This window comes from Opisthocomus hoazin, chromosome 5 (genome assembly GCF_030867145.1).
Source record: "Opisthocomus hoazin isolate bOpiHoa1 chromosome 5, bOpiHoa1.hap1, whole genome shotgun sequence".
Taxonomy (NCBI): domain Eukaryota; kingdom Metazoa; phylum Chordata; class Aves; order Opisthocomiformes; family Opisthocomidae; genus Opisthocomus; species Opisthocomus hoazin.
In genome coordinates, this window is record NC_134418.1 from 30638502 (window position 1) to 30661119 (window position 22618).

A 22618-nucleotide genomic window follows, 5' to 3' on the forward strand; every position below is an offset into this window, starting at 1 on the left:
CCTAGTGGTTTCAGCATGGCTGAGAGGTTTGCTTGCTGCAGACATCTCTGAGGCAGCCTCTTGCGAAACCTTACGTGCTTGCTTGTGGAGCATGCAGGTCCTCACTGAAGGACAGGAGAGTCGGCATCTTCACTGCATTTACATCAGGGTTGGGATTCTGCCCATCCTGGTCAAACATGGAAGAGATTTTAGTTTTTTTTTCCTCCTGCTCCACTTAGCACAGGTCATTTTCTACTCCTTCCTGAAGCTGCCTTGTTGTTACAGATGAAGTTCTTGCTCCATCCCTGGCTCATGTGTTTGGAGATGCTGTGGCAGGTTTTCCATACTCATCTTTCAGAGAGGGCTCAGGTGTGTAAAACCTCCTGTTTCCCTCTGCGAGAAAGCATGAGCTCTCTTCTTCTTTCCACACATGGCTCACTTAGCTCCCCTCTCATTTCCCATCACTCATTTTTCTGTGTCTTCAGGGAAATCTTTGACCTCACTGAACTAGCCTGAAGCCTTCTATGGCTTGGTGCTACTAAATTATGTGTTTGTAAGGCTGCAGAAGCACAGCAAAGCCATGCAGTGGAGCACTTCTTTCCTGCTGTGGTCGTGGCCTTTGGGAGGTATTCGCACCACATTTTTGTAGGCCTTTGATTTAGATACCGTGGGAAGGATGCCTGGAGGATCCAGTGAGTGTAAAAATATTTTTAGAATCTAATTAAAAGAACAGAAATAAAAAATGACACAAATCAAAGTCTTGCCTGCAAAGGTACAGCTGCTGCAGAAAATACAGAAGCCGTCAGGATATTTCTAACATGTTTCAGCTGATGCTGGTCTGGAGAAGCCCACAGATCAATGTGTGATGGCCACTTTTCTCAATTACTGGCACCCAGGAAGCGGTTAGCTTAAATATAGTCACAGCCTAGATCCTCACCCTCCTTCTCCCTTTTCAGAATTGCCACTCAGCATGCACAAATATTAGCCACCCGCAATGACTACAAGCTTTTCCTTCCTGAGAAAACACCACAATGTTTATCAATTTATACATTAGTCATACATCAAAACCACTGTGACTACTATCAAGACGATTCAGAAACCCTGGGATTACAGTATCTCTGTCAAGTTCTCCTTTCTTGCCGCATCCACATTTATTTCACATTTCCTACCCAAAGCAGAAACTTGTACTAGCTTGAGGACCAGCTAGGCAAATGCACGTCTTCTGGGACGACGTGGCGGGGATTCACCAAACTACCCGGGCATTTCTGGGGGAAACCCAAGCACATCACTTCAGAAAGTGATGCCCGGAGCTGGGCTTCACTATGAAAACCTACGTCTAGGCATGAATCAAGAGGGCATGTCTGAAAGGGAACCACTGGTTATGTTCCGTTCATCTTCGTAGCCATGTGGGCAATGACTGCCATGCCACCCCGCCGCCTGAAATTGCAGAGCTGAGCCCGCACTTTGGGCTGTGTTTCCAGAAGCATCCATGGGCCAGGCCAGGAATGCTGTTGGGCAGCACCGCCTGCCCAAAGGATGCCATGATGGCTGTTGCTTCCCCACAGCTCCAGGGTGAGTGTGTTATTTTGTCCTGATAGTACTGACTTCTCCTACTTGGAGAGGAGCTGCTGCCAAGGCCACTTCTGCAGACGGGACAGCTTCCCTGGTGCTCGTGATGAAGAGGACACCCTCCTGTCACCCCCCTGAAGGATGTGTGGGTTTCATCCTGTGTACAAAGTGAGTTAATGAGCACCACAACTGTCATGGAAGAAGTGTTGCAAGGACAGGCATAAGGCAACATGTGAGCATAAAGCAGCACATCCCTAGAGGAGACAACCTCAGTGAAAGCACCTGGGATCTTGCATAGGCCTAGGGGCAAACATCTGCTCCAGGCTAAAACTGAGGTCACTGTGGCCAAACTGATCACCCAGGACACCTGTAAAGCCACCTCTCTAAATCCACTCAGCCAAAACAGGCTTCTGTAGCTCCCACTTCTCTCCAGGGTAGATGGGAGATGGACACACCTTCCCTGTAGCCACAGATCTAGGGTGTGATCTCGCTCATGACTTACCTTGGTCTGTCCATTACGTGCCTGCCTCGGGTAGCTTTTTGCCTTACCAGTTTTCCTAAGCGCTGCCAGCACCAGCGTTGGTTTCCTTTGGTTGTGCAAGAGCCAGGCTTGGGGTGCTGGCCATGTGCCCCGGCTCTCTCCTCTCCATCGTGCTGCTTTGGGGAAAGTTGCTTTCACTTCTTTTGGTTTTCCCCAGCTATAAAAGCAGGATCATTCTGAAGTCATGAACTTCAGAAAGATTTTGAAACTTCTTTGCTGCCTCAATAGTATTTTGAGTAGGTGACTGGTCATCTCTTGCGGTAAATTGCTGCATTCCCCACCATTTTGCAGACTTTTCTTTAGGGAGACCCCTGTCACAACCCAACAAAACCACATAAACCAGCCCTAGGTTGGGCTCCTTCTCATACTCTCTGTGAGGAAATTGAAAACTCTGAAAGTATTGGAAAAAAAACAGTTTTAAGGCCATCTCCTTTTCCACTGCCATAGCAGCAAGGCTCTCATTCCCTTCACAGGATGTTGAGAATAGCTCATGGAAATTGTCCCTGGCCTCTCTGCAACCCTGATGGGCAGGGAGTTAAACTCCTTGCTTGTCAGGTTTGACCTTGACATCTTGAACAAGACCTTTACAAGGCTTTTGGACCTGTGTCACAGGGAAAGTATGATTTTAAGAGAAAGATGAGTAGCTTACAGCTGGAGTGGAAGATTTTTTTTCTTTTTTTTAAAGTTTACCATTTTGTTACTATATAAAATGCCAATGTGATTTAAAAGCTCCAAATTACAACATTATCACACAACCACATCTTTTTTCTTCTGTCCTCTTCCTTCCTCCTTGCCTTGCTATCGTGGCCACGTGTCCCCTTCCCCTTTTGCTTCCCAGCTGGTGACTTTGCCTAATTCAGGGCAGCCCCCATCCCACCAGAACCCGAGAGCGTGGGGAGCTGCTGGGGCCATCGCTTTGCAGTGGTGGCCCTTGAATATCACATGTGAGAGCTGAAGGTGTTGGCATTATAGGACTAATCGCTGGCTTGCCAAAATGAATTCCTTTAGTCCTTCAATGGCTCATTTTGAGACAAATGCAAAAGATGCTGTGAAGGGTGAAGAGAAGCAAGCTCCAGCCAATGGTCCCCAAAAATGGGCAGGCGTATTCCTTCATGTGTAAAGCCTAGAGGGCTCCCTGTTGCCATAATAAAGCCTTAAAGCCATGTGGACACGATGCTTTACAGCATTGTAAGGATGTGCATGGTCTGACCTCCCTTTCTGTATGCTTCTGCAGTTTCTCACTGGCATGTACACATCTACTTTCGTGTCAATAGTTTGCCCACTACCATTTGATTATCCCTGCCGTGAGTGATGGAGAACGGGCTCGCTGGCTGCATAGCACTTTGCGCCTCTGAGCTGGTCATGTAATAAAAGCTGCTTTTCCTGGAATGGTAGGCAGGAAGGACACCTCTAACTAAGCCCAGACTAGTTCAGGTCCTACGTGCTGCAATATTTTACTAAATGGGGCCAAATAGAAGACCCCAGAAGCTATCCCTGATGCTGCCCTGTGGCTCCTTGCGCATCCAAATGGGGATTGGACCCCTATGTTATCGAAGGGTGCTCTGTACGTAGCGTAGAGAGATGTTCACAAGGGAAACAGCAGAGCTGCAGTCCCTCTCCCTACAGTCCCAGCGCCGCAAGGGGAGAGCTCAGCTCTCACCCTTGCAAATCCCTGAGTCTATCCCAGCCCTGCTGCTGTTCCGGCTGCTGTTCTCTGGCATCCCTCTGCGTTTCACTCCCAGGTCGCTGCTACAAAGACAGTCGCTGCTGATAAATCTGCATGTCAGTGCTTAGCCACAAATGTGCAGAGATGTAGGAATAGTTTGGTTTTTGCTGGTGCTACTGTACCAGTCATCTCTTGCATTCCTGGGTGTTTTACTCTTACAGTGAAGTGCTAGATTTGAAGGGTCTGAGTAGAAACGTATAGCAGAGATCTTTATTAGTTTTCCACAGTACAGTGCTATGCATTTTTGCTGATGTAAGAACTAGCAAAAATAGCATGGGGTATTGTAGCCCTAAGAAAGGAATATGTAAATATCTGAGTGCATTAAAAAAACCCCTGTTTACCCGAGATTTGCGCTCCGATTTTATTCTGGGCTCTTTTTGTGGTTGAGGGGTAAATGCTAAAGGAAACGATGGGTGATGTTTGTACAGACTGAGCTAATCAGAAACGGGGCATGGGGAAGATTACGTGGGGAATCCAAACATGCACTTTGTCCCAATGGCTGATTGTAATCAATAATATTGTAAATTTAGCTACTGACCCAGCTGCGGGGAGCATCTGAGAAATTACGTCACCTCTTTTCACGGTCCGCTGGTCAGATGTGACCGCTGAAGTTTGAATCTTGCCGCTTGTGTCAGAGCGTGACCCTCCCGAATAAATAGGGGTGTTTCTTCACCCGGTTCCTCAGAGCATTGCTGGGGCTGAGCCTGCCACGAGGATGCAGACGCTGGCTGGGGTGGGGACAGGGGCCCCCATGCTCCCGTGGCTGCTGCTGCTGCTGCTGGCGACGTCCCACTCGGCCCGCGCAGGTGAGCTTCTGGTGTCTTTGCAGAGACACCCACGGCTGTCAGCTCCCAGCCTGCCGTGGTCCTCACGACGGGTGTGCATCACCTGCACCCTGCGCCGAAAGGAACCAGAGGAGACAGGGACTCCTTCTGGCTACTTAGTCCAGGGTTTTTCTCATAGCCCAGGAAAGAGCGTGACCATCCTCCTTTGCTAGGACCCGATTCAGCTTTCAGGAGCTGTGTGACAGCGGGGTACAGAGGTAGAGGCACAGAAAACAGTTTCTCACTATGGTTCCTAAAGCGTTGCCAGTGAAAGCACGGAAGGGGACAATTTCTTTGGCTCTCTAAGAGATCTGGAGTTGCTGCGTCTGTAAATAACGCTGCCTGTCTCTGTAAGTTGCTGCCTTCTCTCTTTCTCAGCCATCCTGGAAGTGAACGGAAACCTGAACTGTAGGTGCGTAAAGACAGCTTCGGAGTACATCAGTCCAAAGAGATATGAGAGCATTGAGATCAGACCTGTGGGAAGCACCTGCAGACGTACGGAGATCATGTAAGTGCTTCAGGGGGCAGAAAGCTGCTTTCTCCTCCAGCTCCCGCAGAGCAGTGGGGCCAGCGCTGCGCCTTTTTTTTCTGCAACCACCCCGCTTCTCCGCTCCCTTTCTGAAAACTGAAGCTTTTAAAAAATGCCAGCAAGCTCACTCACCCTTGGGGGCTGAGAAAAGTCAAGCCAACCTGCCAGAGCTCCCCAGGACCTAAATGAGCCTTTCCAGCAGAGCAAAGCACGGTTTCCTCATGCTGGTGCTTAGTGGGGAGTGTTTGCAGTTTGGAGGAGGCACATCCTCAGGCACTGAGGCAGGATGAGCCGTAACCAATTTTCCCACTATCGATGTGCAACACTCCTGAGAGCCAACAGAATCTTGGGTCAAGCCCTCATCCCATTGCTCCTGTCCTGAAGTGGTGCGTTAAGCAGAAGTGTCAGATTTCTTCAACTGCTTGGCGTTGACACATCTGTAAATCTACAGAGAAAATCATCTTTGAAGAGTCGCCTCTGGGCTTCAAGCGTGGTCTCCGCTCTGCACGGGAACGTGTTGCATCTCGCTTTTTCCTGACCGCGCGGCGGCTTCCATATGTTGCTAGCAGCTTTCTGCGATCTGCTGGCTCCGTAAATGAAAGCTGACTCCCGCAGATCAGCTCTGGCTGCTTGAATCCCTGCCCTTGGAGGGGAGGGAAATGCTCATAAACTCTCCTTGATTTTCAGAATTAAATTAAAAAGCCCAGGGAAGTTGTGCGTGAATCCTGATGCCCCTTGGGTAAAGAAACTGCTGAAGCGTATTGCTAGCACGTAAGTTGCTTTGATGAAAACCCCTTTGGCTCAGGTGGCCCTGGAGAGCATCCCATCGCATCTGTGCTCCTGGGGAGCACTCGGAGGACCGAGGGCTCTCGGGGAGCTGCTAGGGCCCAAGGGACCCGCTCCCAAGGCGATGAGGGGTGAGACCTCACTGCGCAAAGCAGCTTTTGGTCGTTCAGCATGTCGATGCTGCCATCCGTGGGTCATGGTCTCCCCGGCTTGTGCATGGTGCAGTGCCTCTGAAAACATTTTGGCAACAGAAAAAGATATTTTCTGGGGAGGGGAAAAATGGCAGGAGCAGGGTTTGCTCCTTGCGAGGGCAATAGCGCATTGATGCTTGGTTGGGAAAGCCGCTCTCCTTCGTCGTGCCCAGGTTTGCGGCACAGTGTAAGGGCGGCCGGGAAACACCCCCTGGGGTGATGCCTGTCCTGGGGAAACGGTCGCCACTTCCTTCGGTTGGGGCAGGAGCTTCCTCCCCGAGGACCCGCTTTTCTCTATGTTCACACATTTCTCCTCCTTCTGCTTTTTGCAGGAAGAAAAAGTAAGTTTCCTGCTAAGGAAGTTGACGCTCAGAGCCCTGAGACGGGCCGGCAGATGATGCACAGGCGTGCAAACCTGGCCGCTCCTCACTTGGCCCTCGCTTCCCCCCTTCCCAAAAGCCCCGTGTCCGGCCCCGGCCCCGCGGCAGGTTCGTGGGGGTGTTTCCCCCCTGCACTCGGTCCTCCAATCAGCATGAATGTGAACTCTTCATTTATTTACTGCCCGTAGACTGTGAAGCTTTGTCTGTCAGGGGCTGCTCCCGTCTCCGTAGGAATGACTTTGCGACTCTTTCTGTGCGAAGCACTGATGGACAGAGTGTGTGTCCTGGTTTTTTATTACACAGCGTGGTGTGTCCTGTCCTGAGAACTCAAGTCAAATAAAATGCAGATTTTTTTCTTCTGCTAAATTTTTCCTGGATCTCCTAGCTTTGAAGACACTCGGCAGAGCTTTGACAAAGCCCACTGTCGTAGTCTTCCTGGAGCTGAATTTACTGATGTTTGCATCCAGTGCTCTTGTCGTGATGGTCTTTCACAGATATACCACAGTTATTAAAATGTGCATTTGAATATACATCAGGTGAGGTATCCGGCGAGGGCAGTGCCCAGGCGTGCGTCAGGCATGATGGGAACCGCTTTTACGTGGAGGAATGAGACAAGGATGGGGAAAGGTTTGTCCAAGGCAGCGATGGCAGCTGGGATGGGTGTCCCAGCCCTGAACCACCAGCGAGGGTCTGGCAGCCCCAGCACAGCCACTGGGAAGCAAAGCTCCTTGGTGACATAACCTGTTCTCTCCCTCGGTGCCGATTTGAGGGCACGATGTTGCTGGCCGGGAGCCGGGTGATTCAGCCAACGCGCCCCACGTCCAAGCGCCGGGTTTTGTGATGGGGCTGGGGTTTGCAGGCAGCCGTGTGGCTTCTGAAAGCAGTGAAGGGCAATAGGGAAATACAGGGGATGGCTGCGAGGTCACCTGGCAGAGTTTTGGGATCATCAGCCACGGAGTGGGGGAAAGAGCAAAAGGAACGGACACCAAAGCTCAGGCTGGGATGCACCTTGCAGTGGGGGAAATCTGGTTGCAGGAGAAATGAGTGACTTCTGATCATGCAGAAGAGAAAAGCACCACAAAAAATTCCAGGCTTGTGCGTGGGCTAAGAACAAGCGCTGGGGGAAACGACCCATATCTTCACAAGACCCGGCTTCGTAGGAAGGGGAAAACGGAGCCGGTTTCAGGAAGCCTGGGCCCCCGCCAAGCCCCGAGCCGATTTTTGTCAGCAGGGTTGCAAGTTTAACGAGCGCCGTCAGCAGGGAACGGAGATGGGCGAAAACCACCCCGACCCCGGGGCCTCCCACCCGCGCCGCCCCACTTCTCCTATTTTCCGGCTCAAATAGGGGGATGCTGCCGGGGCCGGGGATGGGGCCGGCATGGCTGCGTGGGTGGCCCTGCTGCTGGGGCTGCTGCTGGCGACCCACAGCCCCGGGGATGCAGGTGAGGCTCCCCGTGCCCCCACGCGTGGGGCTGGAGGATGCTAGGGGGGAGGCGATGTTTGCGGAGGCGGCATCCTGCTGCCGTCTCTGGGAATCAAATTCCTCTGAGGCTCTTCTGCAACCAGGTGCGGTGATTCCGGCGGGATGTGGAGGGAGATGCATGGCCCAGAAAGGGTTTTGGGGGTGGTAGCAGGTATTTCGGGCGATGCGTGAGCCGCGGCTGTGTGCCCCTCCAGCTCTCCTGGAAGCCAACGGCAACCTGAGCTGCCGCTGCGCCAAGACGACCAGGGTCTTCATCTCCCCGCGGAAATACAGCAGCGTCGAGGTGCGGCCGGTGGGGAGCAGCTGCCGGCGCCTTGAGGTGGTGTAAGTGGCTCCTGGAGGGGTACAAGCCCTCTGCTCCTGCCCTGCCCTCCCTGAATTATTTTAGTTTCGCTCTCTTTTTCATTATGTGAAGCACAGGGGGGCTTGGCTGCTTGAGCCCCCCCACTAGAGGAAGGGGAAGCGACGGTGCTGAAACCCTGTTTGTTTTCTAGGATTAAGCTAAGAAGCCTGGAGAGGGTTTGCGTGGATCCTGATGCCCCTTGGGTGAAGAAACTCCTGCAGGACCTCCCTAACCTGTAAGCCCCCCTCCACCCCGAGCGAAAGGGGCTCCCAGTGGGACACGGGGCATCTCGTGGCGATCAGTCTTCACATGTTTCTCCTGCCTTCTGCTTTTGGCAGGAGGAAGAAAGAGGCTCCCCGCTGAGGAAGCTGCCACCAGCGGGACGGCCAGCTGTGCCCGGCCCAAAACTGGATCCCCCTCACCCTGCTGTCGCCTTGCCCTGGCGCGGAGGGGAGCATGCTGCTGCATGATGCCCTGAGCTCCTTTTTCCTTTGTGTTTTATGCATTTAAACCCTTCAAAATGCCAGTCCCCACTTTCCCACCCTCCCACACCATGGCCATGAACTGGCTGTCCCCTTCGGGCACAAGCCAAGTGGTCCAATAAAGGCAGCAGCCCTTGGTCACTGTCCCTTGCATCCCTTCCTGCGGCACGCCAGGGTCTTGGGGGTGCTCCAGGGAGCGAGTCCCCACGGGTGGGGAGCAGAGCGGGGCTCACTGGCATTTCTGCAACAAGAAACATGGGGCAAGCTGGAGGTTTTAGGGGGCGGCCACGGTAGTTTCTGCCTTTTTTGGCGAGGAGGCGGAGTGGGCCATGTGCGGCAGGGGGAAGCGACGGCAGGGAAGTTGAAGCAGGGGGCAGCTCCTTTCCCCCCACGGATGTTTCCCAGCCTGCGAAATCCCCACCAGGGCTGGTTATAAAGCGGCCCCCGCCGCGACCTGGGGCGGGCGGCGAGGATGCGGCTGCTGCCGGCGGTGCTGGCCCTGGCCCTGCTCCTGAGCAGCATGGTGCCGGGGGGCGGTGAGTGACCTTGGGGGGTCTGTCCATCTCCCCCGCCAAATCCCTAGGCAGGGGCACCGGGTGCCCCAGATGGGGCTGGGCATGGGCTCCTCTAAGCTTTCAAGTTTGCTTCTTGCCTGTCTTTGATCTTGAGTTTGTCTTTTAAACACAGTGGCTAAGCTGGAGGGGGATGCCTGGGACCAAGGGATATTTGCCTGATGGGTTTAAGCTGCTTCTTTTCAAGACCTCTGTGGAACTCGAGCGCTTGGTGGGCGGGCAACGGGTTTAATTCATAAAATGTTGGTTAAGTTTTCAAACCCTGAAGCTAAACTCCCTCCGTATGCATGGAAAGAAAGCTTTGAGACTGTGCCGGGAGGGATCAGCCTTGCGTCAGCCTCGCTGCTCTCGCTGCTTGCCGCTGCAGCCCCCATCAACACAAGCCCTGCAAGCGGCCCCATGGGCACTGGGGAGGGGATGGGATGGTGGCACGGGGAGGGTGGCACGGGGACGGCAGTGGGAGGGAGGCGTCCCCGTCTGCTTTCCCCGCGGGGCGTCGACATGTGGGTGTGGGCTGCTCTCGGGCGCAGGTCTGTCGCTGGAGAGCCTCCTGACCAACATGCGGTGCAAGTGCATCAAATCGACTGCCCAGGTCATCAACCTGGGGCTGATCCTTGCCATCGACGTGACGCCGCCGGGTATTCACTGCCGGAGGAAGGAGATCATGTAAGTGCAAAGTCTGCAAACCAAGTCCTGCAAATGGCTTGCTCACATACCAGCGCAAAAGTACGCAGGCGCTGGCACCCTCTCTGAAGTCCCCAAACCTTGTGGTGACTCTGGCAAGGCATAGGCTGTTGCGCAGGATGCTGCTGCCCGTTTTAACAGGGGTTACCCCCGGTGTGGCTCATGGAGCAGAGATCGAGGCCCAAAAAATCCCATCTGTCTCCCAGCAAAACTGGCAGGGGTGTGCTCGTAGCTGTGCTGGGGAGCAAGAAGGGTTTTCTCTAGAGACGGCAACATGGTTAGAAAAACTTTGGGGAAGGGACGTGTGTGGGGGCTGAGGGGGGTCTTGTCGCCTTGCAGCCTTACCCTGAAGAAAAACAAGAAGCTATGTGTGGCCCCCGAGGCTCCCTGGATCCAGCTGCTCATCTACAAGCTGACGCAGAGGTACACGACGCCCAGCGACCATAAAACAGGCAGCGTACCCAATGTGTTGGCAGGGCTGCTCGATTTACATCCCTTTCCCCCACCAAAAACCTGCAGGAACTCCATCAAAAAAGAAGCATCGACGCGGCCGCGGCGGGATGCGGAGCGATGGGCTGGGGGAGCAGAGCGGCGGTGCCGGCCCCCTCGCAGACCCCCTGCTCCATCTCTCCCTCTGTCCGGGTACCATGATAAATAACCGGCCACGGCTATTGTTCCTCTGCGGGGACAGCAGCAACGTAACCCCTCCACGCTGAGATGCGCCGGGTTTCGCAGCACAACGCCGGCGCTTGCTCCGCTCCCGGGTTTTGGCAGGGGACAGGAGCCCTCCCCTGCTCCCCCCAAAAAAGGCTTTCCCCTCGGGCGCCTGGCATCACCCTCAATTTTGGGTGCCTGCGCTGTTCTTGGACGCAACAGCAGCCTGTCCGGGGCGCCATCAATAAAAGGATGAACCTGCTTCTCCCCATCAGCTGCGGCAGCTCTTTCTGCACAGATTTGTATAAAAAATCAGGATTTTGGGGGCAGGGGAGCTAGATGGGACCGTGGCACCACAAAGCCCTCGGCCGCTTTGCCACGGGGCGCTTCCTAACACGCCGCCTTTGCTCTGCCCCATTTTCGTGGCTTTTTCTGACAGCTCCTGGGAGGAGCGGGGTGCGCTGGCAGGAGCTGGATGGGGTCTGACCTCTGCAGCCCCGCAGCGCTGGCTTCCAGTTGTGCAAGCACAGGAGAAATGGGAGATACTGGGAGGTTTCCCAGTGACCAGCTGAGGCTCTCTCCACAGACCCCCATTTTCCTGGGACGGACACACACATCCCGTGAGGACCCCGGCGTGGCACAGGGACATCCCTTGGCCACACGGACTGAGGTGACACAGGTGTGACTTGCAACCCTGAGCAAAATTATCACCATTTCAAAATCTGGTTTGGCCATGCTGGTAGTAGCATCTGAGGTCTGGGGCCTCCCCAAAAGGGCCGGAATCAAATTTGTGTCACCCACCCCTCCACCCTGGATGCCGAAACTGCGTCCCAGGGCAGTGGCAAGCTGTGACACACCGGGCCGGTCCCCATGTCCCCCTCCTTCCCGCCCTGTGCTTCTAAGGAACCACAGCAGGGGACAAAAGTGGTTGCAAAAGGGCTGTTTATTGCCGACAGAAGGAAATAAAAGTACACAGGTGGGTGGGAAGAAACAAGCAGGTATTTAGCCCTATCCATCGTGCCAGCAGTACCCCATCTCCACGGTGCAGGTGTGTGTGGTTAAATTTAAAAAAAAAAAAAAAGAATTTAAAAAGGGAAGAAAAAGTAACAGTTCAGGGTTTTGAGGACCTCCCTTTCCCCAGCTGCCCTGAGGTTAAAGGAAGGCAGGGCTGCTTAGCTCAGTCACCAGTGTCATTCTCTCCAGCTGGGTCTGCGCAGGGGAGCAGCTCTTCCCCCTGCCTGGGTCCCCGCAATCCCCACTCGATGGGAATTTGCTTTCTCGGTGAGTTTTTCATTGCAAAGTATAATTACAGGGGGAATTGCACTGTGGAATGGCACTTTCTCCAAAACACGAGTTCTTTCAGAGGGAGAGAAAAAAAAGGATCTTTTGTAAAAGCAAAGGAAGAGAGCTGGAGAGAAGGTTTCTTACTATTTATTCTCATGGGAAACATGGAATAAGCAAATTACTCAGGCTTTTTGCTCAGGTCTCAGCTGAGGGCTGCACCTCCTGCAAGCACGGTGCCTAGGGCTGGTGTCAAACTTTGCCTGGGAGACCTACCCCATCCCCATGTCCAGGCTGGTGGGGCAGGCAGCCCCCCAGGCCCCCCCCCGGGGTGTCACAGTGCTGCCGAGCAAAACCGGGGCCGGGGGGGCCAGCAGCAGCTCCAGCCAATGCAAGCAGCAATCTCCCTATCCAAGAGCCCAGCGTGCTCTAGATTTAAAGCAAAGCTACTATTTCCATCGAATGAGACGTAAATCCCCCTAAAATTTCAGTGTAAGCATGCCCAGGAGCGACACAGCAGTTTCCTCTGTCTTCATATGCACTTCCATCTTTTGAGGGACAGGACCTTGTGGTTGCAAAGACAACACTCAAGAAAGAAATCCAGCTAAAAAGAAGCCCCGACCTCCCAAATTAACCACCGTGCAATGGGGCAGGAGGGGGAGCCCAGGCTCCCGTCACCACTGCTCCAGTCCAGCCTGTGAGTTTATGAATTAAGGGTATATTTAGCTAACATGGTGCACACAAAGACTTTTAATTGCTCAGAAAGCAAACACACGATGCAATCATTAAAATCAGAAAACAAAGCCAAAGTCATGTAAGATGTCACTTGTAAAGAAAGCCACCATGAGTTTTTTTTTGTTTTGGTTGGGTTTTTTTTGCTTTGGAACAAAGACAAATACAGACAAATGCAAACTCAGTAAATGCCTAAATTGTAGGAACTGTTTAACAAAGAGCACAAGAGCCGGTACCAGGATCACTCTAATCTTCACCACTCAAACAGTGAGAGATTTTGCAAGCTAAACACACCGTATGATTGCAGGAGGGGAGGGGAAAAAAGAGAAAGTTATATCACTTCGCGTGCTTTGCCATCAACATGGTTTAAAACATCCTGAAGTACCGAAGTACCCAAGCATTTCTTTATCTTCACGCTTATTTTCAGACATAGTCCTAGAAACTGCACTCCTAAAGTCCGTCATCCTCGAACATAGCCAAACCAGCAAACTTTATCATCTCTTAATACCTTTTATAGAGTTAAATCATTTTTCTGAGGAGGACGTTCTTTAAAGGTGTTAATTTTGTCCCTTTTCTGACCGTGCAATGCTTATGCCTGCCTCATCCGCTCTGTTTTTTGTCCCTGCTCTTGTTTTCTGGAGGAAAAGCAAACCCGTGGTGGGTGTCAGTGCAAAGAGTGGTCAGAGGAAAAGATACTGCAGCACTTAGAGCTGTGCCTGGATCTAGAGCTTTATAATCTCCTTCTAAAATGGTTTTTAATCTTAAAGTGAGTTCTTGTCTGATGCTTGGCATAGAGACTTTAGACATGAACAGTTTCCACCAGGTTCTCTTGGGGCTTGTGTCGCCTTTGAACACTGAAGGGTGAGAAAGGGAGGGTACGTGACTATACTCCTGTAATCTTATAAAAAAACTGACATGCTGCACATCGCAAGATGCTTTTTCTCACGATGAAATGCTAGTAACAGTATCTGTCAGAAAAACCCAAACCTCTCTGCATCTAGGGCTCATTTCTTTTCTGGTGTCTAACAAATCAGGTCCTCTGCCCCCCTGCGTAAAACCCCTCCAAGACCAAGCACTTCAGCTCCTTTTGGGACATGTGAAATTAGGCAGGTAAGGTTTCTCAGTGTGCGTGCTTGGTGCCGACACCATACCACCTCTGAAGCCAACATGAACTTCAGTTAGTCTTCTACGCTGCTTCGCTTCCTACCAGGCAGTTTTGGTTGTGAAGATTGTCCAGAAGAGCATCACACCTCCATGGTGACCAAGTAGGACAACAACCCGCTGCTCTTTTATGCCGACAGCCTGATTTTAGCTGAACCACCACCCAGTGCTGCCGAGTGTACCAGCGTGCCAGAGAAGGATGCGCTTACATCAATCACCTCCCCATGCAACAGGGAGAGGGTCCTTAGGTTCAAATCGGGCCTTAACTCTTCATGACTATTACAAGAAAAATATTTGTCCAGAAGCCAAGAACAGAGGAATCATAATTACATACAAAGCTGAGGTTGCTGGGGAGAGGACAACTGCTACTTGTGACTAAACTCCCTTTTAAACCAGTACAAGGGTGCGTATCACATTTGTGTGATATTTCTAATGCAGGCTACTGATTCGGTTTGGATGGGACTAAAAGACCTTCCACCCCACCCCGCTATGCCAAGTTTCATGCCAAAGGAAGGTTTTGATGCTAGGAGCTGAAAATGCATCGTGGAAATGAAGTAACTGCTGCTGTGTTGCTGGGTTTAAATCTGGTCTTCACACAGTAAGGACCAGCAGCCATTTCTGGCTCCTGCTCCCTGCCAAGAAGGGGTGAATACTGTGCTCTTGGTGTAGGAATCCTAAAAGTGCTTCCCCAACCTGTCTTCTAAATTAACAGAGAAACTCTGGATTTCAACAAGCCCTTTTGGCTTCCCTCCCGCCACCTCAGCAAAACCAACCCCCAGAGAAACAAGTGATATGAACCTTTGAGGTCTCAAATTCTCACTCACAACTCAGAACTGACGTCTCACAAGCCTGGTGCGGAAAGCCGGTCTCCAAAAGCCCGATATTCGGCACTAAGTGGGAGTTGCGGATGCTCAGCATCATGGTAAAGTGGGCCTCAGGAGTTCAAGAGCGTGAACATGGCTTTTAGGAGTCTCTGCAGCAAAGCCAGCACAGCGTTACCCGAATGCTGAAGATCACGGTATGGTTTTGAAAGCTGCGTTAGGTCAGCGGCAAGTGCTACTGAAAAGTTTAGGAGTCAAAGATTTTGGCTTTCTAGTCTATAAAACACAGAACTGCAAGGATTTAGGACTAATGAGACCTTTGCTGAATGTGTCTGCAGACTAAACAGGAGTGGCTTCCAAGAGACAGAGAAAGCTTACCAATAAAATGAAATATTTTGTCAACGAATGCTAGAAAGAGACGACAAAAGCTTTTAACAAGGCAAATGGGAAGCAAAGCTGGTCTCAGACCCCATTGTGCCATACCTGACTTCAGCATGTGGTACGCAAATGTTCACACTCCTTACATCAAAATAAGGAAACAAAAATATTCAGCTACGTTGTACAAAATTCTCTTTTTTTTTATATATATATACACACACAAAACCCCATATCTAACAGATTTACCATATTAAATTTTAAAAAGTTGCTTGTAGAAGAGTGTTGGATTTTTTTTTCTCTGCTTGCTTTAGGCAGTGCTGTTGCTTAGAAGTTGACACCAGGCACCATATTTTTGAAAGCAAACCAAGACAGTGAGGAGCAGTAAAGGACTCAGAGCTTTTTTCCCAGGCGTCGGCTGCGAGGGCACAGCGATGTGCTGGGAACTGAGGGTCAGCGATGGAGAGAGCTGATGGTTTCTCATCCATCTCTGCTTAGGGTTAGTGATATTTCACTTCATATTGCTCCCTTTCCCCTAGAAAACACCCTACCGTCAGCTTCCATCTGGGTCAAAAGAAAATTAGCGTTGCCATCTGGATGCTGCATATGTTTATGGAGAGGGATCTCGCCCTGCGCACGAGGCTGGTGGCTGCCTGCTCCCCACTCCCTCTCTTCTTAGAGCACAACATCGCTACGGAGAGCGGCGTTTCTGCTCGGCTGGGAAAAAAGCGCAATGCCCTTACCGCTCCTGTTGGGAAGGGAAAGAACCAGCAGGAAAACGGGGAGGCAGCCAGACATGTGAAAGGCGGGTAGACATGTCCCCGGTTATGTGCATCGACTGAAACATAAACAAGACTAAATTTTTTTTAAAATCCAGAGGTTTTGTGCAATGTCTATTAAAATAAGTTTTTTCTTTCTAAAAATCGCACAGCATTATGGACGTTCAGTTCGCAGCAGAGAAAATCCAATTAAACACCTTCCTGCAACAGAACACTTCAGTCAGTTAGAAACCAAAGGAAAGTCAAACTTAAGCAGTTTACAATGTTGCCAGGGTTGTTTTTTTCATCCCCATCCTCTCCCACCCCGGTATTACAAAAGATTGTTGTTGGGTTTTATTTTTATTAATAAACGGGCTCCTCTGCAGTTCATATACAATCATAGGTGAATTTTAAATTCCATTTTATACAAACATCTCAAAAAATATTGGGAGTGAAGTATGGTAGGAAATATTGCTCACGTTGCTAGTTAACATGCGTGTAGGAAAAGGAGGAGAAGGGTTTGTTAGTGCACACCTCCAGAGCAGAGCACCCCCCCCTTCCAAAAAAGATACAGTAGCTGATTACAGAAAGGTAATGTCCACAAAATTAAGTTTTTCATGCTATTCTACTTTCCAGTACTATACTCTCAAATCGCTTTCGCAATTTCTCTGCAATGGCTAGGTGTCGAGCGCTGAGGTATATTAAAAAAGAGATACCTGCACCTAGAGGAAAATCCGGCTTCAGAAAGAGCTTTTTTTTGGTGCTGCACAAAGCAACTGCTGTACAGGAATTTCAGCCAGCTATGACCACTTCCAATTTATAGTAGACAATAGATGACGCCTCCATTTTTTAGGCACTTCTTTTAAAAGGGAGTTGTTGTTTCGTTCAACCGATTTTTGCGTTCTGTCCCACACCACCCCCTCCCCGGCCCCCAACAAGAGTCAGGGAATAGTTTCTACTCTAGGTCCAATTGATTTTTTTTTCTCTATGGATAATTTCCTATGTATAAAACGACAAAGGAAATATTTAATTAAAGAGTAGAGGAACAGCCTGACTCCGCAGTTTTGCAAGACAGAAGATGGCTCCTTAGTATTTAAAACTAATTTCACAATTTAAATTTGACTTTTTAAAGTATACGAATGAGACATAAATATAGGCTATCAATCTGTTTAAAAATTTCATTAACATAATGGAAAATTTTTTCATTTATTAAAAATATCACATTTCGAGACTAGAAACAGTAAAGTGCATGAAAAGTTTAAAATATAAATTCAAGAAAATTTTATAGCAGCAAAAAAGCAGAATAAAGAAAAACTTAAAAACACAGACACAACCTTTTCCTATCACTGTGCCATTTTTTTTTAAACATTAAGCAGCCAACCAATTTTTCAGAAAATTGCTTTATGTTTAATGCCTCTTGAGGCACAAGGTTTTGAACTGGCCACCTAGAGCATAAAAAGAAAAAAAAAAAAAGATTTCCAACACATCCAAAGAGCATTAACAGTTGGGAATGAACCAGCAGCTTTTTAATTCAACCCTGACCGGCAACAGAAAAGAAAGATCATTAAAAAAGTGTGATGGTTATTTGGCAACTAGGGTCAGGGAAAATAATCCAAGGAATGATTACCGCTACCGCGTGCTCCCCCAATGAAAAAAGCATGCTGACAGCTACTCCGCATGCCCTTCGGAGACAGAAGTAAGATCATTTCCAGCGGCTTTTTCCTGTACCCTACGCTTAAGCATTTAATCCCAAGTTTCCCATCTTTGCAACCCAACTTCAGAAAAGGGAGCCTAGGACGGATTTGCAACTTCTTTATTCACCTGGAACACGAATGCCTGCAACAGCTCGCTTCAAGCGCAATTTCTCACCATTTCTGAGTCCCGCTCCCAAGCGTGGTGCCCTGGCTTGCCAAAGCAGAGAGGCAGCTCTGTTTCACAGAGGTCCTTTGGATCCCTGCGCATCTTGCCCGGAAAGGACCAAGTTCTTCAGAGTGCCGAAAAAAAGCCACCACGGCGTCTTGCTAAGCAAGCGATCTATACACAGCATTAAACGCTCACCTGCAAAGCCTTGTGAGATGTAGCTTCACTGGAAATTTCTTTGTAAATTAAATTACATCAGGAGAATTTAGACCTCAAATTTTATCACAAGTATTAAGCCATCTTTGGTTTTCTAACATGAGCTAGACAAGGGGCAGGGCCACACTGCTGATCATTTATAGTCAGGTATTAAGTGCTTTGCTAATGTGCAAAATTTATTTTGGATGCGGAGTTCAGTCTCCATTTTGGGTTCAAGCAAACAGTATTTCTAATATTCTTCCTACAAAACAAGCATTTCTATTTTTGTTTTTCTTTCTCCTAAAAGGTTGGCTCATTTCCCTATGTTCTGGAAAAAAGCATTATCTTGAAATACGTTAATAAGCAAGTTTTTAATTTCATTTGTCCATTTATAAGTGCAGCTTCCTACTGAAAAGAAAAAGCTTGCCAGTTAAAAAAAAAATTAAATTAAAAACCTGGAAAGGGAATAATACTTTGGTTCCAGCCCTAGTGCCAAATGATACCAATATGCACCAAAATGTGCAAAATCTCATATCAAACACATAAGGAAAGGAGCTTGAAGAAGCAGCTTAAGGTTGGCCATACTTCACTCCTATATACTTTGATTTACAACTGTACAGGTCCATAACAACAGGTCCTTGCCCTCAAAGGGGCAGGGCTCCACTACCTCCTGTTAGGCAAGTGCACACCGTTGACAAGAGGCAGGAGCGGAGGATGGAGTTCGAGTTGTGTTAACAGTGAGAAGTGGTCTGAAGGGATGTGAGGGTGTGGACACCCAGTGATGTTGTTGTCAACCAGCCACTGAGGGTCCAAAGGCCCCAGGACACCAAGCACGTTCATGTGAGTGTTGGAATAGAAAATGTAGTCAATCACACCCTAGGGAGAAAGAGAAACATGACAGTGAGAACAGACCTCGCTGCTTGGCAACCTGAACTCGACTGGCTTCTGGCTGCAATTCACGGGAAGAGGCACAGCACTGGAATTAGGGTCAGAAACACGCGCGGCGGTTTACGTTCAAAGCGCTGCATCCGTTCTCACTAAGTCACTGGCCGGAGCCAGGTCGGAAGCTTAAAAATGCCATCAAATCAAGGATTTGTGTGCGGTAGGAAAAGCGTCCAGCGAGTGTAGGAACCAGTGATGAAGCACTTACAGGAACAGAGGGAAAGACAGCCAATGGTCAGAAAATTAAGACAGCATCCTGGGAAGACCAGGTCAATGTCTGCCATTTCAGAAAAATCGCTGCTTACTTTGAAATCAAAAGTGTAATTGGTGTAAGGCATCAAGTTGTTTTCATAGGCGCTCTTGAGTTGGAAGCCATGCGTAATTCTTCCTTCAGAAGCCCCGTTTTTTCCATTGCCACTGAAGTTCATGAGACACTCGTTATAACGCAACTCCTTGAAGTCCTTGTGGTTGTCAGCTACTATGCCATTGCTTAAGTATTCCACTACACCTGTTTGCAAAGGAGAGGATTCAGGGAGTTGCTTTAAAATACAACATTCACGGAATGTTGGCCTCGGAGCTAAAAATCAAAACACCAACAAGACACCCCATGAGATAAGAAAAGAGCTTTCCATCTAAGGGGAAACCTACACAGCAGCTGTCTTGTCCATGTCTGAGCTGTACACACTTTTCTGACACACAGCCAGGGAACTGAGGCTCTCCAGTGGTTTTAACAATATTTTTTGAGGATTACAGTAAACCCATAGTACTTGTACTGCAGTACGCGTGTGGCAGGGTGCTAGAGAGGCAGCTTGCATAGATATACCTGATATTATAGTATCAAACGTCACAATTACTAAAGCAAACCCATCTCCTTAGCAAGTTTTTGAGTCCCACCATGAACTCACGTCTTTCCTGCTTATTAATGCTGCTCAATGCATGGGTATTTCATTAATGATTTACTTAAGATCTATTTGTGCCTTTCTACCTCTTTGTAGGCACAACCAACTTTTCTGGAGTGTACAACTGATCACAAAAAGCAGTCTACTCCACCAGAGGAACTTGCATTCTCTTCATCCAGATTTTGAAAGACAGCTATTACTAAAAAGGTTTCATCCATACCTACCCAGGGAAGTACAAACCGCCCCATTGCCCTCAGAGGAAAAGAGGATTCAAATGTTCTAAAAAGGTAAGTCAAAAATGAAGCCAAAACCAGTCTTACCTGAATCAGGCAATGAGTTGAGATCCGCACACAGCACCAGAGGGATAGAGTTTGGATCTGCTGTTGGGCTACCGGGCCTGCTTGAGGCTTTCTCGAGGATGTTTTTCAGTTCTGAGACAAACATCATAGTCTGAATGAGTTTCACATCTGAGTATTCAGGGTCCCAGTGCATGTGGGCATTGGCCACAATAAGCAGCTGTTTGTCCACATGAAGCGATTTCATACCTAGATAAACAAATACATTTTTATCAGTGAAAGGCTGACTGTGTGAATACAGCAGACTCCCCCCTGTTAACATTCAGGGTCTAGCTACTAAGGACTCCGAGTCAGACACACCAGCAGGTGGATGTACTTTCACTGCTGGAAAAAAAGCATTACCCGAACCACTTCTCCCTCCTAAATTGGCAGCATTTACATAATATTACGTGATAAAATCTCTCCAATATAGGAAAGAAAGAGCCAGCATAACTTGATACTGTTACAATTGCATTCCTTCTCTACCGCTCAAGTGGTGATCACTTGACCGTGCACAACGATTCAATATTTAAGGCCCAAGGGAGTTTCCTGACTCTTAGCTGCCACAGTGTGGCAAATCGTTCCCTTGGGAAAAAACTCAAACCCGCTTAAATGAATGCAGTATGAACCTGGCTGCTGCAAAACGCTATAGGTGGTTTTACTATTTATCAGAGAAACAGTACTCTGAATGATGGGGCATCAAGTCAGAGGCAGCTCTTTCCAGTCCCACAATTTAGAGATTCTGCTCCTTTGAAGGGTACACTGGAAACTAGCAATCAAAAAACCGGACACGCAGACAGAGCAGGGTGACAATTTTAAGTATGTTGAAATCGTCTGCCGCATCTGATCAAACTTAATGAAAATGTGACAGTCAGTCAATCAACTGGCATGAAAGATACCTGATGATCTCATTCTTCCACATCAGTATATAAGCACTGTCATATAATCACTGGGGGAGGATAGAAAGATTTAATCAAGGGGAAAAAAAGGGAGTAGAAGATAGAAGCTGAACATCACTGACAACTGTTGGTAAGACCATATGCATGTAAACACACTGACCTTGGAAAAGCTTAATTCTTCAAGCAGAATTTAACAGAATAAGTAAGCACGGACAAAAGCTCGAAAGGAGAAAGCTAAATGCTGGGCATCCGGCTGCAAGTGCAACCAGACCAGGAAATCGTATCATCTGTGTGCTGTCTTAGCTACCGATGGGCTGTCACTATCCAAATCAGCACAGTGAACAGCATTTCCTCCTTTGTGAGTATTTGGTTACCACCACCAACGGCACCAATATTCTAGACAGCCGTATTACCTAAGGAATAACTCCTGCCTTTACGTGGAAATGAATAATCAATGAGAGAACCATGGTCATACTCACTTGCTCCAAATAATTCTTTGTGCACCTCTAACACCACGGCAACTCCGATGTTGTCCTTCGTCATCACTCTGTTTAACATAGCTTCTGAACCTTCAGAGTTAGCCATTGCCACCTGGTTGAACTCCACTGTATGCTTCTGTACCAGTGTAAATCTGATTAAACAAAGAGACTCGTGTATGAACACATGAGGTACAGCTACGTGAAAAGACATGGTTTCTATCTGCGCTCCAGTCTACCACATCCAAGGAGAGAGTCTGCACGACAGGGTGAGGCACGTTTCTTTTGTCCTCTCGTTTTATAAAAGTAAAAACAGTTCTAAGAAATATTCCCCTAGTCAGGATAGAGCTTTTGGGCTGGCAAGTGAGATACGCGCAGGGGAGACAAGATACCAGGGGTTCAGGGTTTCAGCGCAGCACTCTGAGACGACTATTCAGAGCAACACTCAGAGGTTATTGTACCTCCTCAGGACTGTTCTAGGCAAAAAAATTAAGATGAGACGGTAATTAAAGGCTTGCCTTTCACTTTGGGCAAATGCATTATTAAAGAACAGCTTCTTTCAAACCACTAGCTACCACCACTAGTTTTGTGAAATTAGTTTTTCATTCCTTTCCAGCCTTAGGATGCCCGAAAATGCCTTGCTTCAGGACAAAGTGAAGGCTACCTATTGAAAGGGGCTTGTTTTTGTTTTGTGCTCTAAGAAAATTAAAAAAGAGTATTATTAGTCTTCTGTTTTCACCTGTGAGAACCACAGCGTACTAACCAGTTCTCTATATACCCTTGTTAGTTTCAAGGTTTGAAAAACATCAGTTGTTTGTTTTCACAGACCTCCTCTATTCAAAATGAGTTGAGTTATTTTTATACATGACCTGAAAGGCATATTTTTGTTTCTGGAAGCAGTGAAAACTCTGCAACCAAGCTAAGGCTTTGTGAAACTTCCATTCTAATTACTGAATACTGTTCAAAGGGAATATTCAGAGGGACACTTGATGTGGTACAACCCATGTGCAGTTTACACAGATGAGAAGTGTGCATGACAGCACCTCTCCTCCCTTCCCAATAGTTTGACGCTTTTAGTGTAGCAGAACTTTTTGGATCAGGTATTTAATAATGTAATGTTTTGATTCATAAAAGCAGAGAA

At 48.7% G+C, this 22618-nt stretch overlaps 4 protein-coding genes across 6 annotated transcripts in view; 3 read left to right on the forward strand and 1 right to left on the reverse strand.

The window, feature by feature from the left end:
- Positions 1–4480: 4480 nt before the first annotated feature.
- On the forward strand, positions 4481–6891 carry LOC142361543 (C-X-C motif chemokine 2-like). Its single transcript, XM_075422178.1, has 4 exons — positions 4481–4621; positions 5018–5147; positions 5856–5939; positions 6478–6891. The coding sequence occupies exons 1-4, from the start codon at positions 4531–4533 to the stop codon at positions 6488–6490; spliced, it is 318 nt and encodes a 105-aa protein (XP_075278293.1). The 5' UTR covers positions 4481–4530; the 3' UTR covers positions 6491–6891.
- Positions 6892–6988: 97 nt separating this feature from the next.
- On the forward strand, positions 6989–8904 carry LOC142361544 (alveolar macrophage chemotactic factor-like). The gene is made up of 4 exons (XM_075422179.1): positions 6989–7967; positions 8203–8332; positions 8503–8586; positions 8690–8904. Exons 1-4 carry the CDS (start codon positions 7904–7906, stop codon positions 8712–8714), a joined length of 303 nt encoding a protein of 100 aa, XP_075278294.1. The 5' UTR covers positions 6989–7903; the 3' UTR covers positions 8715–8904.
- Positions 8905–9305: 401 nt separating this feature from the next.
- On the forward strand, positions 9306–10747 carry LOC142361499 (C-X-C motif chemokine 2-like). Its single transcript, XM_075422089.1, has 3 exons — positions 9306–9369; positions 9936–10071; positions 10429–10747. Exons 1-3 carry the CDS (start codon positions 9306–9308, stop codon positions 10745–10747), a joined length of 519 nt encoding a protein of 172 aa, XP_075278204.1.
- Positions 10748–11686: 939 nt separating this feature from the next.
- Positions 11687–22618, reverse strand: part of CNOT6L (CCR4-NOT transcription complex subunit 6 like) — a 38039-nt gene continuing 27107 nt past the window's right edge. For all 3 annotated transcript variants that reach the window (XM_075420825.1, XM_075420827.1, XM_075420826.1), the window contains exons 9-12: positions 21481–21632; positions 20088–20312; positions 19174–19376; positions 11687–18802 (exon numbers count right to left, since the gene is read on the reverse strand). In XM_075420825.1, the coding sequence (XP_075276940.1) occupies positions 18590–18802; positions 19174–19376; positions 20088–20312; positions 21481–21632 (793 nt within the window). In that variant the 3' untranslated portion in view covers positions 11687–18589. The remainder of the gene's footprint in view (positions 18803–19173; positions 19377–20087; positions 20313–21480; positions 21633–22618) is intronic.